Source organism: Lytechinus pictus, unplaced genomic scaffold, assembly GCF_037042905.1.
Source record: "Lytechinus pictus isolate F3 Inbred unplaced genomic scaffold, Lp3.0 scaffold_20, whole genome shotgun sequence".
NCBI classification, from domain to species: Eukaryota; Metazoa; Echinodermata; class Echinoidea; order Temnopleuroida; family Toxopneustidae; genus Lytechinus; species Lytechinus pictus.
Window position 1 is genome coordinate 14247183 of NW_026974141.1, and position 18855 is coordinate 14266037.

Consider the following 18855-nt stretch of genomic DNA (forward strand, 5'->3'; position numbering starts at 1 on the left):
GAAATAGTATAAATACATGATATATATCATTTTTAATAGAAATGAACCAGAAGATAGGACAGTTTTTAAATTGAGATTTTGGACAAATGTTTTGTATCATAATAATCAAAAGTACTGATGTATTCAAAACTTTCGGTAAAGTACATATGTACATGATCTATGATGCGATCAAGAATATATAGACATATGCAAGAAAACTACTTATATTTATATACCATTGCAGTGAATATTCATTTTCATTTTGTTTCCTATTCAACTCGGATCTGATGAAGAGTTAAAAACATTTTTTTAAACCATAAAAGAGTCATCTCACTTTCATCAGAGTGTGCACTCTCATTGCACAAAAAGACAATTTTCACCAGCAATACCTTTGCAATGAGTTGATATATATAGAAAAGATATATGATATTCTGAGTGCTCTGTTTGTATTTATTAGGCTCCAACGCCATGAATAGCATGCGTGTTTGGATTCAATCTTCAATGTTGATATGTGTGTTTAGAGGGGAAAAAAAATCATCAGTTATATTTGTACTAATAGTCTTCTCGAAGACTCTACTTTTTTTTTTTGATTCAGGAGACATGGCTAATATTTGCTCGTGAAGATGCATTTCAAATTGCAAGAGTTTTTGAAGGTGATATGTCATAAACCCCTCATGAAAGGCACTCTTTGATTTTCTAGAATCAAGAATGTACACACAAAGAGAGAGAGATAGTTTGGTTGACTTTCCATTCAAATAGTATAGAAGATAGAGTAATTGGAACCAATTAATAATCTAACGGAGTTAGGAGTTAGGCACCTTATCAAAGTCAGAGCCAAGTCCTTCCCGCAGGGATCTTGCAAGCAGCTTTTCATTACAAATTATCAGAGTCACCATAGATGAAACAACAGGGACTGTCAGAAATCTGCTATGAAAAGGTGCACAGTATCCTTATAGCGGGATCCCTGCTAAAAGTTATGGCACACAGACATTTAACAAGTTGCCTCACTGGGGGGTGTTTCACACAGATTTAAGTATGACTTAAATTCCTCGTTGCTTGCGGTATAAAAGACATGACCGCATTGGTCAGATCATGCCAAAAGGACTCGCACTCCTGATCAATAAGATTGCGCGTTGCAAATCATGGACGCGCCGGCATTTAAGTGCAACTCTAAGTCATACTTAAATCTTTGTGAAACCCCCCCCCCAAGGATGTATCTTTCAATATTCTTGTGAATTATTTGCATGTGTGAATGATGTCCTGTTTTCGTATCATTTACATAGATATAAATATTTATGGGATCATTATGTGTCTCATATTTGGATAAGTTCCATTCAAAGTGTGTCAAGATAAATCAAGTTATCTTTTTCTAATTAGAAGGAATATACTTGTAGATAATTTCAAGACTAATTCTTTAGAACGCTTTGCTTTTAATTTGTTTTATCGGCTAGTTGCAATCTTGTGGTATTGAATTTTGACTGTGATTTTAGTCCTTCCCCATATTTTTTTAATATTAAGTTAGTCGACAGCTAAAATTTTTTTTTTTTTAAAGTTTAAATGCATTGAGCGTTTCATTTCATGGAGAAATTCTCTTAATTATTTTCAAAACAAAACAGATCACATAGAATCATTGTAGCATGATGACTTATCAGTAGGAGCATGCATTGTTATCTCAGAAAACACATATTCAGGGAAAGAAATATTTGTATATTGATTTCTAATCACTAAATGGTAATTTTGAATATTCATCTGATTTTACCAGGGAGCTATAAACTCTTAAAACGTGGTGCTTATTACAATCGTCCTTAAGCCATGATGAAGTACTTTAAAGAACAAAAAAAAATGTTTTCATTTTCTTTTGAACTGGTATTTGACATATGGGACATTGTTAGAGTACGTGAAAAGAAACAGAAATTTCATATGCAACCCCCTTTTTCTTCCGGAGAGGTTCTGACTTGCACCTATTGCTAGGAGTTTAATAATTCGAGTAATGTTACATTCAAACAACTCATGCCCTGCAAAGAAAGGATTGAATAAACTGGTGTGTTGAACTAGTATAGGCATGTAGATGTAGATATTTTTTCTTAGGGGGAGGGATGGGGTCAGTCTCAAAATCTTTACAATATCAGTATATCTATACCGTGTGGTATATTATTCTATCATAGAATCTATTACAACATTACAAATTTCACAGACATATTGAAGTCCTCATTTTGTTGTCAGATATTCAGGGAAAGAAATATTTGTATATTGATTTCTAATCACTAAATGGTAATTTTGAATATTCATCTGATTTTACCAGGGAGCTATAAACTCTTAAAACGTGGTGCTTTTTACAATCGTCCATAAGCCATGATGAAGTACTTTAAAGAACAAAAAAAAAATGTTTTCATTTTCTTTTGATCTGGTATTTGACATATGGGACATTGTTAGAGTACGTGAAAAGAAACAGAACTTTCATATGCAACCCTGTTTTTCTTCCGGAGAGGTTGTGACTTGCACCTATTGCTAGGAGTTTAATACATGTACTTCGAGTAATGTTACATTCAAACAACTCATGCCCTGCAAAGAAAGGATTGAATAAACTGGTGTGTTGAACTAGTATAGGCATGTAGATGTAGATATTTTTTCTTAGGGGGAGGGATGGGGTCAGTCTCAAAATCTTTACAATATCAGTATATCTATACCGTGTGGTATATTATTCTATCATAGAATCTATTATGACATTACAAATTTCACAGACATATTCAAGTCCTCATTTTTGTTGTCAGATAACTGCATCCCCCTCTCTATATCACCGAAGCATCTCATTTCAGAGTGTGAAGTATTTTCTGTTTGTTATTCATGGGCAAGAATCTGGAGAAATCATTCAACTTTTGGTTCTATATTCTTTCTGCATCATTAACCTTCATTTCTTTTGTGTATGCTTGGCCTTTAGATGTTGGATTGGTGGTATATTGGAAATGTGCTATGTGCTGATTGTTTTTCATATGATCATACTTTCTTTCCCTTTTTTTTGGGGGGGGGGGGTGGGAGGCTCGTTCATACACAATTCAGAACAGATGTTTGCAATTTAATTGTTATTATCTAATATTTATTTTTATGTACTCTCTTCTATATTGTCCATTAAATTATTTTCATGCAATATTCTATTTCTGGTCTTTAAATGCAATAAATAATGTTTTTCATTAAAAACTTTGCTAAGGGTCGGTGGCCTTTCAATAGTTACATCATGTTTTCAAGTTATTTTAGTACTTTGTCCATTTAACAGTAATTCACTTGTGTTGTATATAATATCTTTAGTGTTGGATGTGTAGCATCAAATATATAATTGTATTTTTGTGTCTACCATTGTAAATACAGTTTTCAAAGCATGGTGTCCTTATTTTCCTAGATCAGAGTTCAGTATTTTCAATATATTTGCATGCAATCCCTAATTATCAACTAGTATTTAATTTATTCATATTCAATAAAAGTCCATATGTATGTATGTTTATTGATGCAGTAGGTAGAGTAATTGCTATACTAAATTTTTGAGTGGATAAAAATCTTATCTGATCAATGTTATTTGTCATCAAATCTCACAAATGATAAAAAAGCTCATTATTTGGGTATCAAATAAGAGGTGTTTCAAATATGATGGGGGGGCAGCAAGCTGTCCTATTTGATATTCTCAACCTGGTTACAAGGGCTATGCAGAGATGTATAACCAATATTCCTCTTTTTCCCCTACTTGACAAAAAACTCATTATTAGAGGGGGGGTCGCCCCATGTCCCCTATAGCACTGCCCCGATTGGTAGCATTCCTTGCAACTCACTTCATGCTTGTGCTAGGTTAGCCGATCTGATCTGTTATCTTAGCACCATCACCAACGCTCAAGTTGAAACCACACAATCTGTTCCTCACTGTATAATTGATATCTGAAATCGCGTGTGACAGACATTATGACATATGGATGGAGTCTACAACGTCCTACGATGGTAGGAATTTGGAAGGAAATCAGTTGTGAAACTGTGGCAATGTTGGCTATGCCAAGAATGAGTTTAAATTGGAGTCACTCCTGTCTTATCCAGACTAAAACTCTCCATTTCAGTTTGGATACAGCAGTGACAGTTCTTGCTAATGACCAGTCTTTCTTGCTAAAAGGGCATTAGTCCATACTATTGCACATTTCTTACCAGAATATACAGATCTCTCATATCATGGAATATGAACTGAGAGGGTAATAGCAAAAGTTATATGACTTCTTAAGCAATGACATCTATTATAAGGTATTTTGAGCCGATAGGTCACTAGTAAAAAAATTATAACATCACATTCAATATAGCATTGAGTGGCACACCTCATAAGTGATTTTTTGTACAATGGTGTTTGGTGCTGAAAGTGTAGGATAAATCAATGTATCACTACTCGTGAAGTGAACTAGGGAGATCATACATTTTTATGTCGTAAATTGTGTCTGAAACTTAAAGGGCATTGGAAATAAATAATTCACTTCTCACCATACAGTATCTTTCCCAGTCACATATTACCATTGCAGTGATTCATCTTTCTGGTGTGAATAATACCTGTAGATTACCCCTTTGAATCTTTGTATATCTAGATGAAGCAGATGCATCGGGAGAGGGGGGTGACCCATGAAAATGTGGGGGCAACAATTTCAATTTGTCCCCCATTAATTTTTACAACTTTGAAAACCCCCAAATTTTTAATATTCACTGCAAATAATAGTTTTCAAAACATTGGAAACTACTTTAACTTGGCATAAAAATACTATTAAACATTCAAATTTTGTTTTATAATTTGGTAATTTTTACTTTCTGCCCCCACCATCCAAAACATTGGTCAACATCCCTGGGGTAAAGGAGTCCAAATTTGTTGGTGCCAAATGGTCAATAATCACAATCTAAGTATTCATTGGTGTATATTTTGATTGCATTTCATACATGTATTCATTACAATTAGACATCAGCTTGACTTTCCTCTCAAAAATTTGCAGAATATGTAACAACATGCAGAATCATAATTGTTCATCGTGATATGTTGGCCATTCTGGAGGAGAGATATTGCATACATTGTTCTATTCTTGGTTGCAACGGCATTCAATGTCAGTTCAATTCATATCTCTCAATCACGATTTGTTCCAGCATTCTTTAGTGGTTTCTGTCTCCTTTTGTGAGCCGACCTTTATATGGTGTAAGTGCGGCTTTGCTTCTTCAAGATTGGTTTAAAAAACAATCGGTATTGAATATGCAAAGTATTTTTTTTAATATTACGGCAGGTTGGCAAGTTAATTTTCTTTTAATTTCTAAAAATCTCTCAGTGACGCAGTGGAGGTATTTTTTGTCCCTATTTGAAGTGTTTCCAAGAAATTTGGTACAATGTTTGTTGTACAAAATTCTGGTTTAATAGGTCCCATTTGTTTTATTAATATTAGGGCTTGTAGAAACCACTGGATGATGTTGAAATTAATCGTTTTCCAGCTGACATATCTGTTTTTTCATATATTATAGCAGATTTGTATGACAAAACACAAGAAATAGAAATTCGTCTCAATTCCAGTTCTGTTAACTTCTGCCAACCAATAACACAATTTTTGATATCTGCAGGAAACAAACTTATGTCTCCAGATTTGGAAATATTCAGGATTCGTTTTGAGTACTGACAGTGAAATGCCATCAAAATGAATTCCATCAAAATGGCCATCAAAATGAATACCATCAAAATGAATACCATCGAAATGAATACCATCAAAATGGCCTCAAAATGAATACCATCAAATTGAACACCTTCAAGATGTATACCATCAAAATGAATACCATCAAGATGTCATCAAATTCAAATGCATTCATTAGGGGACTTATGATTACATTAGATCCTTGCGACGGTTTATGTTTGTATTGGTTCAAATGGAAATCGGGTCTGCCCGGGATATAGTGCATCAAGATGGCATCCATGACTGGCTCAATAGCATTGCATATTGCATCCATGATAGGTCAATAGCATTGTTTATTGCATCCATGATTGGTCAATATCATTGTTTATTGCCTGGTCGCCATGATGATGATTTTTTTTTATTTGGCACAATTCAATTTGGAGAATGTAAAAGAAGGGGGAGGGAGGTGACATAAGAATTACTTTGACAAAAAAAATCTTTATTTTGCTCTTCACCATCACCTCTCCCAATTATTATGAGGTCATAATGTCATGTGACCTACAATCTTGTCCCCTTTCTGTATTGAGATGGTGGGGTGGGGCTTGATGTTGGTTAATAATTCAGATATCTTTACCATACTACTTTTCTTAATTTCACCCTTCCCTTCAAATCGGAAGGAAAACAAATATTTGTATTATTCAAACCAAATCAAGTTATATTTTTCTGCTCTCAAAGACGTATTGCCAAAAACGTCTTGAATAGTAATAATAATGATAATGATAGTAATTATACCCATTTTCTCACTAGCTTGCACATACCAGTGTGATATATGATGCATGATACACCCCCGTTTTAGTAAAAATTTTAATTATCTTGCGTTTTTAGCACATGAGGCATTCGTTGATTGTAGTTGTAACTGTGCGTGCAGTGCTTTAAATTTAATCTTCTTTTTTTTTCATTTTGTTTTATTTTTGATGTGTTATGTAGATTAAATCTTTGACCGTGTGAGTGTTATTCTACGATATATAATATGACAAAGCCAGATGTGATGAACTAGTTTAATCAATTTTGAATGTTTCCTTTCGATATTATTATTATCCCATGTATACTGTACATACTAATGTATCTGATGTTTAATATATACTTTGAATTGTGACGTAATTGGTAGTGATATAACGTTAAGTACATTGTTGGTTCATGCAATAACGTGAAAGGAATTGTCCGATATATTTCTATCTTATATTCACCGTAACCATGGTAACTCCGTTTATCTAACGTATGGAAGAAATTCGTATTTTTTACAATCTCCATCGAGATTGTCTATTCGTAACATGTTCACACTTTCGTTCATTCATCTCAGTATTCATGCATTTGCTTGTTCATCCATATAAAGCACCAATATATGTCTGCAACGTTTATCATCTGTATCAAACAAGGCAATACTGAATAAAAGGCATAATTTACCCTGTTATATTGTAATTTTAACACCGTTCCGTAACAATAGGCCTATGATGGAGGGTAAATTTCCATTCTTGCGGTTATCTCAAATGATGTTTTTTTTACAAAGATATTTGAGAGTTCTAAATTTAGGTGTGAATAACTTTGATTTGTAGCGAGAACAATTGTCCTTTTAATCAGTTGTTATGCTGTTCTACTGAACTTCTTTCTTTGGGAATTTTTCTTTCTTGTGTGAAGTCGGTATATTTCCCTTCAACGAGAGTAATAAAGTTTGCCATGAATCCTGAAAAAGTCTTTATATTGTTATTATTCTTCTGTGTTAAGAAAAGGCTGTGACATGTATGATTTATGCTTATTGGCACAAACAAGGATTATGCCCATCATGAACAGAGCAAATGAGAGAAAATAGTATAATAATAATAACTAGATTTTAATTCGTCATGCGGACGAATTAGGTGGTCTGTCATGATTTTTCATTCAGTGTCGGCTAATGCTGTATGGAATGAATCATTTAGATATGATTGATAATCTTCATCATAGACATCATAGGAATACATTTTGACCGTTGCTAAATGTGATTTTTAATGTGGTGATGAAAATCGCGGATGATTATAATGATGGTGGTGATAATGCAAAACGGTAAATACGAAATGAAGTTTGGAGCACGTAAAACGCCTTAAAAACTCCACAAAAGCTTCAGACGATTTTACCAAAATTGGTTTTCCAAAATAACGCAATGAAAGGCGCCTTAATTTTCACAACAGCTAATTTTAATCGACAGTACTTTAATGTTTTTATGCAATTTTTTTTTTATTCTTTGTACTGTCAGCAATTTTTTTTAAAGATTTCAAGTAAGAATTTTTACATCATTGGGAATGAATTTCACAGAATACTTGAAAATTCATAGGTGATACTTTCTGAAAAATAAAATATCTTTAATATTTTCATTTAAAATTTCTGCTAATTTCAATAATTTTTAATGAGAAGTTTCACAATGCTACAATTTCACAGCATTCACTTCAATACTCATCAGTGATGTATTTGATAAAAGAATTAAGTAGAATTTTTTGGGTAAATGTTTGCAAAATCCCTGCAAATTTCTAAACATTTCACATAATATTTTCCGTCAAGAATTTTCAATATCCATATATTAATTGTGTAAGACTTCGACATTTACTTGAAAATTCTTTCTTGATGGTTTTTGCTGAAAAACGTCAGGTAAAAGATTAAAATACTGGCAATTTTCCTGCAAAAATTCGGGAAAATGTGTAATTAACTAAATTGCACAATTTTTCATTTGACAGAAGGTACCTGAAAATTTGTTAAACGTTATTTAGTAAAAATGACCAAATAGAAAAAATCCAGGAATTTCCGCAAAAAGTCCAGAATGAAATTTTTCAACCCAATAGCGTCTCAATATTGCAGCGTTTCCTAAAAAATGCATAAATGATGTTTTACAATGTTAAAATTACCCCTAATAAAGTTCCGGCAAAATTACAAAAAATGTTCTTCATAATAAAACGCAAAGCAAGGGGGCTTGAAATTTTCAGCAAGACCGTACAATTGATTAATAAAAAATGTCCTTTAAAAATTTCTTTAAAATTAGGTCCAGAAAAAAATTGAAAAAACTTAAACATGTCATAACACATTGATGCTGTGGTCAAAAATGAAAATTTTTCTCACGTTATTCGCAGAGAATTGTCTTAACTACATCGTATCAAAATTTGGGAGAAAACTGACCAGTAATAATGAAGATACGGTCAAATACGTTGATGTATGTTGCGAAAATATGTAATTTTCACTAATAACTTAATCTTGACGTAATTACAAAATCTTCAAATGAGACATTGACTATATCCAAAAGTGAGAAAAAATTGGGGGTCAACGGACACCCTGAAGAGCTACAGTGAATTTTATATAGGCATATTTTTGCCCATTTATGACTTATTTTGCAAGTTTGCACGCGCGAGTAATGCAAATTTGAATGGACGCGCATTCCCGTATTATTGGTCGTAAGAGGCTGAATGAGGTATCAAATTAATCAGAAGATAATGGACAATGGAAAGACATAAAATAAATAATGACTCGAAGATGCATACCGATGGTAGGTGCAAGAACGCGCACGCATACCTGTGCGCGCGCAAATTCTTGACATGCTCAAAATGACCAGAAACGTATCAAAACTTGACCACGGTCGATTTGGGGTAATTTAAAATTTTGACGCGCGCGTACGTGCGCGTCGTGACCTTTGCATGACCTCTGATGATATGTCCTGATGACCTGTCACCTGGGGAGTGTTTCATCAACATTTTCATCCGACGAGTTGTCAGATCTGACATCTTTCTCTGATGTTGATTGGCTAAGAGGTACTGTTACTATGGTAACTGTCGGATAAAATGGGACTTGTCGGATAAAACGTCCGACAAGTCCTTTCATGAAACGCCCCCCTGAACTTGATATGATGCAAATATGGATGATTTTTTATGATTAGTTGCGATGATATGATCAATCATTTAATTTTACAAAATGGCGCCTAGATGACGTCATCATGATTTGATAACCTTGAAAAGTTTCGTTTCTCATGTCCATAATGATGTCCATACATGACATGAAAATCAAGGAAATTGACATGCCCGATTTTGAGATAAAGTGGGACAAAGATTTGGCAATAAAAATAAAGAAAATTCTGACGAATATAAAAGGTGATCTGTCACTTTCATGACAGACCACCTAAAAAGGGGGGGGGGGGAGAGTCAAGCGAGGTTTGAACCACCGAACCCTGCTATACCAGTCAGGTGCGTTATCCAGTCGACCACAGTGTGTCCGACTGACAGAGATAGCAAAGCAGGAAACATATTGTCAATGTTAATTTTTGCAAGTACAAAATGGGCATGATGACAAACCTCTACAAGTTCTAGTTTTGAGAATAGTACAAGCTTTAAAATGAAACAATGGATATATTGTCTAAAGGGTACATTCTAGGCTAAAACATATTGAAAATTTGGCGAGAACAGACCAACATTTACGGAATTAGAATCAATTTACATGAGTGTGGTGACATCATGAAACAGAAACGCTAATTTTAAGTTCTGACGCCATTTTGATGACGTCACGATGTAATTAAGGGTTAAATGATGATATTATTGTACATGAATTATGAAATGCATTTTTTCTGCTCTCTTTATGTATGTAAATATTTAATGACTAGAAATGCATTTATAATGTTATGTGTTGTAAATATGAATTTGATTTTTTACTGATATGGAAATAAAGACATTGAATTGAATTGAATTGAAAATTAATTTTTCAACCACATATCCGGGCATCATAAATTTGGTCTCAAACGCACAGGACTTGTAACATTAAGTCGTGCATGTATCAAATGGGCATACAAATTACTTGACGAGAGTCAAGGACAACAAAAATGTGTTCGGGAGAGTGGGTGGGGTATCAGGGGCGGTGCAAGAATATTTTGACAACACACTTAATAATGTTGGGCAACATACTGTCCACACATTGGTTAAAACTTTATCCAATTCTGTGTATAAACCAATAATGTGTGCTTTGGGTGAAAAATATCACAGCATTGGTTGAAAACTACAGAGTTGGATAAATCTTTTAACCAATTGTATGGACAATAAGTTGCCCAACATTTTAAGTGTGTAGGGGCAGGACGATTTTAGGTACACATAAATTTAAATATAAGGAACTATATGGGCACACACAGCGGAGACCTCTTCTTTTTACTCACTTCTTCCATTTTCTCCCTCTTAATGTCGACTCTTTGTTTTTCTTTTGCGCACAACTTGAAAAAAAGAGGGGCGGCGAGCCCTCCGGCGCCGTCACTCTAGCCCCTACCAACCTCATCCCACCCTGACGTTATAGGTCGTATTGTTTTATTACAGTAATGCTCAAAATAATAAAAACGAGTAATATCGAAGAGATTAAGCCTAAGAGCATTTATTTAACAGAAATGAAAATCAACTCCACAAAACAGAAACACTCGATAACTGAACAATTTCACACATAAACATCCGATTTTTTAAAGTTTTTTTTTCAAATATATACACATACTAAACGATACATCTAGAGTCTACAACTTATTAAAAAGTATCCACATATCTTAGAAACTACTAATGGAAAAATCATTAGAATTGTCTGAGCCCCATGCCATTAAGTGATGATTCGCGTTCTGCATTAGGTATCATCTTAGTTGTTTTTAAATCATAAATTTGTTATGCTTTTGATACCATCCATGCATTTATTTCTCATTAAACGGGAATGATTATGGGAAAGTCTAATGATTGAGAAAAGTGTCCGATAATTTTCAGACTTGAATTTCAGTAACTTGATCCTATAATCGTGATTTTAGTCATAAAGCTAAATTTTACAAATTATAGTGACATAATAGAACTTTCATTGGGGAGGGTCTCGTCTTGTACAACGGTCCCGTTCGAGGATTTTGCAATATTTTGGGGTACTCCTTTGAGCAACGTTTGCAATGTCGAGCCATACTTTAAAATGTTTCAACATCTACTGAAGATCATCGTTTATATTAAATGAATGCAATTTCTCTATTTTACTATGTATCTAAACACTTTGATTTTGTCACGTGATTCAGACATGCTAAATCATTGTGAAAATGGTCGATAAAGCAGTAAACGACGACTGAACCGGTCTCTGCACAGGATTAATATCAGATACAATTGGAAGATAAACAAACCAATAAAAAATAATAAACTGATTTCCCCCCCCCCCCCCCAGAATATGATCACAGATGCAATGAAGGGCATGTCCATCCACTAATAGAGAAAATCGAAGAATCATAACATTGAACTTTCCGAGAAAATCGAATGAAACATAAATATGAACATTTTGATTTTTTATCTTGAGGGGGGGGGGTATTTCTCGAGACAGTTATATGCTTATCTCATGGAAGGTATGTAAGTGAGGAAACCGATGACGTCACATTTTTTCATTTCTATTCCATTGTGAATGAATGTGATATATATATTTTTTACCCATTTCCCACCCTCTTAAATTCAAGCTTGATTCCTAATGAAAAATGTGAAAACACTATTTCATAATGAACATTCGATATTTTATATATTAATAGGCCTATACAGTGAGGGTGTGACATAATTTGCATACTGACCAGGATGTGCACAAAAACTGGTTTGTGATGAAAAAAAAACTTTAAAATGCCAATAATTTCGTATTTTACATCCAATAATGTCATAGCATTTTCAGTGCTACAAGTATGTTCTCTGATTTTCTCTGTTAACTCAAATGATTTTTTGGGGGGAGGGTGGGGCTGGACCTTTTAAAATCTTAACTAAACATCGTTCTTAAATTCTTAACTTCGTATGGTATTAATCTCAGAAAACGAATACACTAGTAAGTTATATTGTGATAATTACTCAGCAGAAAGTTTTAATTAAACAAATCTACCCGGTGAAGGACAAGAGACTAAATCATTCGTTTTCTTTGGCCCAAAACTTGCATGTGATAAGTGTCTGTTATGCCAATAACTAAAATTTTGTTATTCTGTAGGATTTTATTACGGACCCCTTCCCCCGCCCTACAAAATGCATATTGTTTTTCAATATTACTTTATTTCTACAAATGAATCTCAAACATTTAAAAATATCAATATGGCGTACTTAATGTATATCCTTGACTATAAACCGAAATCATTCGACAAACAAAGAAATTCGATCAAAAGATGGAACAATGAAAGACAAGCGTTGCTCAGATCCAGACATATCAGCATGTGATGTAATTTCAACAACTAGCTCAAGTGACACGATCTTTTAATATTTCACGATATTAATCGTCAAAATGATTGATCACCAAAAAGATTAGTTGATAGATGCAGCATGTTTTTATCTCGGTTAATGCCTCAGCGATTCATTCCATATGGTTTCAACCGCTTTTTTGACTTCGGTGGCGACCGGAGCTGTTCGAAATGACCGCATCTCTACCGCGACGTGGTGTATTTGGTAACCGCTTTGGTGCCCTCTGATACGGCGTGTTTGGCCAGCTCCCCGGGAAGTAGGAGGCGAACAGCTGTTTGTACCTGTAGAGGGAAGGGGTGGGGGGTACATTAAAAATAATTTAAATATACAATGGGACTGAAGACTACTAGCGAATCACCATGACTACCGTCAATATCATCATCATCTCCCATTATATCATGGCATCACTTCATCCTCTTAAACGTCTCCATCATATCACCACCTTATAACAATCATACTATGCTCTTCATCTTCACTTTCACCATCATCACCACCACCATCACCTTCATCGTCATCATCAATCATCACTGTCATCGACATTGCCATCGGTATTATTGTCCTCATCACCACCTCCACCACCACCACCACCACCACCATCATCATAGTCATCATCATCATCGTCATTATCACCATTATCACCATCACCACCACCACCATCATCATCATTCATCATCATCATCACCACCACCACCACCATCACCATCACCACCACCGCCACTGCCACCACCACCACCACCATCATCAATCATCTTCATCACCATCACCATCATCACCACCACCACCACCGCCACCATCATCATCAATATCATCATCATCACCACCACCACCACCGCCACCATCATCATCGTCATCACCACCACCACCACTATCACCACCACCATTCACCATCACCACAGTGGTTTGTTAACTCACCTCCCTACTGCTGATGGTGCTTTTCTTGTTGTACTGAGCCAACCTCGAAGCTTCCGCTGCAATCCTTTCAAAGATATCATTAACAAAGCTGTTCATGATTGACATGGCTTTGCTTGATATACCAGTATCGGGGTGAACCTGGATTACAAGAAAAGAAAAATTCGTTTCAATTTCTTTGAATTAATTTTGTCAAATCACGCCAAGTGCCCTTTTCATAAAGACTTATGGTAATAATAATATGCCACATTTCTACAGCGCTTACTGCAAATATTTCTAAGCGCTGCATACTATTAACCCTGCTTTAGCAATGCTACGCTGATCGGGTGCTCGAGCATGCAAGGAATTCCTTTCTGCTGGGTACCCATTTGCAACACCTGAGTGGAGAGTGGCAAATGTAGATAAACGCTTTGCCAGAGGACGCTAGTGCTGCGGTGGGATTTGAACCCTGGACCTTGTGGTTCAAAGTCCGGAGACTTATCCACTGAGCCACAAAACCTCTTGTAAGTTTGCCATTATAACAATGGCCAATTTTCCAATAACCGTTAGTACCATGGAATCCTTGATTGTGATTGGCTGCCTAGCCCCGTTACCATGGAATCCTTGATTGTGATTGGCTGCCTAGCCCCGTTACCATGGTAGTTACCAGAAATGGCAAAGTTACCATATACCCTTTAGGAAACGGACCCCAGGCCAGTGGAAAAAATTATTAAAATGAATGTAGTTATATTGGCTGTTGATTTTCCGTTTTGATTTTATTCAGATATTAAAACATGTTTACATTTTCTGACCTCAAATATTCAAGAATATGGACATTTGATTAAAATAAAATAAAATAGATAGGCCTATATAATGCATAATAGTTGCCCAGATGCATTCGGAACATTAGTTTTAAATATTTTACAAACAATACATTGTTTACACTGCAATCAGCGTGCATCAGGGGGCGGTCGGGGTTTACTTTGAGGGGGATGATCTCCCCGAAAAAAAAAAGATTTTTGCTGAAAAAAGAAATGTCTGCTTTTTAAGTTTAAAAAGGGACGAGAGAAGAACGAGAGACCTATGGGCGGAAATCCCAGGGAGACGTGTCCCCCTACTCAAAATAGTAGGGGGACACAATATCAAATGCCCCCAATACTATTTTTGTTCTTTTATGATGGGTAAGAAATACATCAAGTTCAAGTTCAAGTTCAATTTATTCAAAAACCAGACATATTATGAGTACAAATCAATGATCAGATGGTACAAAATAATACATGATACAATATGAACGGTTTTCTAGGACCCCGAAGAAGCACAGCTTGTGAGTGGGGCCCTATACCTCTAAATAAGATGTAGATCTAAATGTATAAAATGACAAAGGAGAATACATAATAAACAGATATATCGACTACAAGTATGTACATAATGCTACATTAAACAAGTGTCAGCATAAACACAAACACACTCACACACACACACACGCAAGCACACATGACTAGGGTGGCCAACTACGAGATACATGTAAAACATAATAGACTCTATGGAAGAAAAAACTTTCTAATTTAACTAAGATAATAGATTGTCAAAGAGGTATTTTTTACATTGCACTTTGAACCGATAACATCATTCAAAATGGAAAAAAACACATGTATTTTTGGACGAGATTACTTTTTGGATGATTTCCGCCACTGCCGGGGGGGGGGGGGTGGGAGACAAAGAAGTGATGAAATGAAAACGAGATAAGGTATGACGGGAACCAAATGAAGAGATGGAGAGAAAGAGAGATAGGGTATAGAGATTAAGGAGATGTATAATTTACTTGTTTGAGGACTTTGTAGATGTAGATGTTGTATGACTCCATCCTCCTTCGCCTTCTCTTCTTGTCCCCTGTTCGGGATCCCATCGCCTTGGACGACTTGACAGCCTTTTTTTCTCCCTTCATAGCAGAGCCTTTGGCGGGCATTTTGATTCTGGTATGATCTTCAAATCAAGAACAAAATAGAGAGAATATGATTATGAATAATTTGTATATTCAAAATAAGAGAATAACCGGGAAAATAGAAAAAATAAGACAATTCAGAACGTTTCGCCCTTGTAAACAGAATCTTTGACGGGCATGTTAATACAGATTGAAGGTTTGCAAATAAAGAAACATATTTGAATTAGTAAAATAGAATGATTGCATGAGAAAAAAAAGCATAAAACTAAACAAATAATTTCACATCCTTAGCCGGCATGGTGACCGATTTCAGATTTGTAAATCAAAGAAAATTACCAAAATAGTAAGATAGTATAATAATGAATAAAAAAGCAAGAATACGAAAAGGCAATAATTCAATTTCAATTTCAATCTTTATTTTCAATGTCAAACATACATTTTAAATCAAAGACACATAGGCCTATACGAAATAGTAACAGTAGCATGAGTAAAGAACATGAACAACAAAAATACATCTATATAGAGCAGATGAAAAAATGAATTGATTCCCTTCTTCATAGCAGAGCATTTTGCGGTCATTTTGATTAAAGGAAATTATCAAAGTACTAAAAGTAGAATACGACTATGAAAAAAAAGAAATAGAAAGGACAGGATCCATTGTCGCCCTTCATTGCAGAGCCTTTGGCGGGCATCTTGATTTTAATTTATGATCTGCAAACCAAGAAAAAAGGTAAAAAAAATACATGTATAGGAAAATATTGTGATTGTGATAGAGAGAAGAAATAGGAAAGGTATAAGAGCCTTTCCTTTCAAAGCAGAGCGTTTGGGTATTTTTTTATGATTTAAAATCGATAAATAAAAAGTTAATAAAGTATGATAATGAATACAGAATCAGAAAATAATAAAATCTTTGTTTCTGGTTAAAAGATATATAAATGAAGAAGAGCGACGACACATATGTAGTAAAAATAAGATTATGACAAAGGGGGGGGGGGGGAGAAATACAATAAAATGCAATTGTTTTCATTCTGCATAGCAGAGCATTTGATTTAGATTCAAGATATGGACATGTATAAAGGAAATTTATTTCAAGTAGTAAAGATAGAATGATTATGAAAGGAACAAAGATGGGAAGAAATATAATATGACAAAAATGTTCAATGGCAATCATGAATAAAAATGAACAAACAACAATCTTATAATGTGTTTGTTTAGCTTACCTTTCAAAGTTGAGGAAAATAACTGGGTTGTCAAGAGGACAGATTAATCACCAAATAAATGATTTCTCAACGCAAAGGAGCTAGCTGCCTGGACTTCGACTTGAAACGTGCAACTCCGGACCGTATGTATAATGTTCGGAATATTTTTTTGCATGCATCATCGCATCATGTTCACGTGATATGCAAAATAAGACCTCTTTATTATTGAGAAAAGGGGTCGTTCAATGAAACTGTTCATTATGATGTCCTCTAATCATCCCATCTCGGCCCAGATTCCTTACTCTGACGAAATGGAACTTACTTAACATTATTTTTTTTCTGTAATCTAACTATGAAAGAAAAAAAAAAGAAGTCTTTTTTGCATTACATCTATTTAAAAACTATTAGCACATTTATTTCCTGAGCATTTTCCCCCCTCCATTCCCCAAGCCCAAAATATTACCCTTTGGTAAAACTATGGTTCACCCCCAAGAAATGGTTCAATGAAATGTATTCTTGTGCAAATTACATTGTTTTGATCACAGTTGAATTGAACATACCTTTCTTCAAAATGACCTTTCAAATTCCAGGAATATTTTCTCTTGAAATAGCTGGAAGCGGGTGATCGCCCCAATGCTTAATCCGATCTGAAGGCTTGTTAAATCAGATTCAGAGTTCAAATAAATTTTCTTGATAATACTTTACGCTCTAACAGCTTGCCAGAGGCTTTGTGCAATAGCAACAGGGCATAGCGAAACGGAATGTATGGAAATTCCAAACATGTAGCCATCATGCCCTATAATAGAACGTGATGGGACAATTGGTTCCAAAGAATGAACGAGCAATCTACAACAATTAAGTCATGATAAAACTAACAATGAGAAACATTTTAGTCGGAACAGAACCCCTCTTTTTTTAAGGGGGGGGGGGTGTTTCATAGTTTTGCCTCTTGAATTAACTTAACGGGAAACATACCAGAACCATGATTACGGCAAGCAGATGTCAGGTACTCATTTTGCTATTTACTTTCAGTAAGGATGGTATGCACATGAGAGCGAATGGTGTAAAAAAAAACTATCCTCATTAACGTTTACAATCATTATCATGATCATTAGGAGCCATATGAAATATAGATTGCAAACATGTTTATCTTTCGAGGTGGAGGAAGGGGCGAACGCAATCTGTATATTGGAAACAAAGAAGCGATTGATAGCAAAAAAAAGTATAGTTAGGTCATCTTATTTTTAACCCCCACCTCTTCACCAAAATTTCCCGGTGCTGCCCCTTAGTCCTTTTCACTTTCACCGTTGCTGAGTGGTTTGGTTGTTATAGGCCGACTGAATTTTGAATGATCATTTTAATGACTGCAAGATCGAAAAGGTTGCTATTCGTGAAATCGTAGACTGATCAGTTTCAATTAAATACACGCTTTTTCTATATCCATGCACGGTGTCAGTGGAAAGTTTGGGCTACACTAACATTTTTTTAAATAATTATTTGCACTGTAAAATTTGCATTTATTACCCTTTAAAAAAAAATAGGACATTTGGTACGTTCTGTAGACTCTTTAAACCACAGGAGAACAGCATCATATGTCAATCATTACAAAATAGAATGAGCATTTGAAATGATCGCCTGTTCACATATTCGGGGTTGCTATATGTCAGGCATGCTCAACAAAATCTTAATTTCCATTAATCATATGATGGGAATTTACAGATCGCATCAGCAGCTTGGATTTCCACAATTCATCATCATCATCATGGTCACCCACCACCACCACAACAACCACCACGGCCATCACCATCGCCACCACCACCACTACCACCCACGATGCATGCATCACCGCTACTACCACTGGCGTAAATCCGGTCCGAGCAGTGGAAGGGGGGGGGGTGAAAGCAATATATTGACCTGAAAATTAAAAATTTGGG

At 35.1% G+C, this 18855-nt stretch overlaps 1 protein-coding gene across 1 annotated transcript; it reads right to left on the minus strand.

Annotated features, from left to right (window-relative positions):
- Positions 1-11851: 11851 nt before the first annotated feature.
- Positions 11852-17072, minus strand: LOC129282547 (late histone H2B.L4-like). Its single transcript, XM_054918432.2, has 4 exons — positions 16943-17072; positions 15603-15763; positions 13805-13942; positions 11852-13173 (listed from the first exon to the last, which is right to left on the minus strand). Exons 2-4 carry the CDS (start codon positions 15744-15746, stop codon positions 13075-13077), a joined length of 381 nt encoding a protein of 126 aa, XP_054774407.1. The 5' UTR covers positions 15747-15763; positions 16943-17072; the 3' UTR covers positions 11852-13074.
- Positions 17073-18855: the final 1783 nt, after the last annotated feature.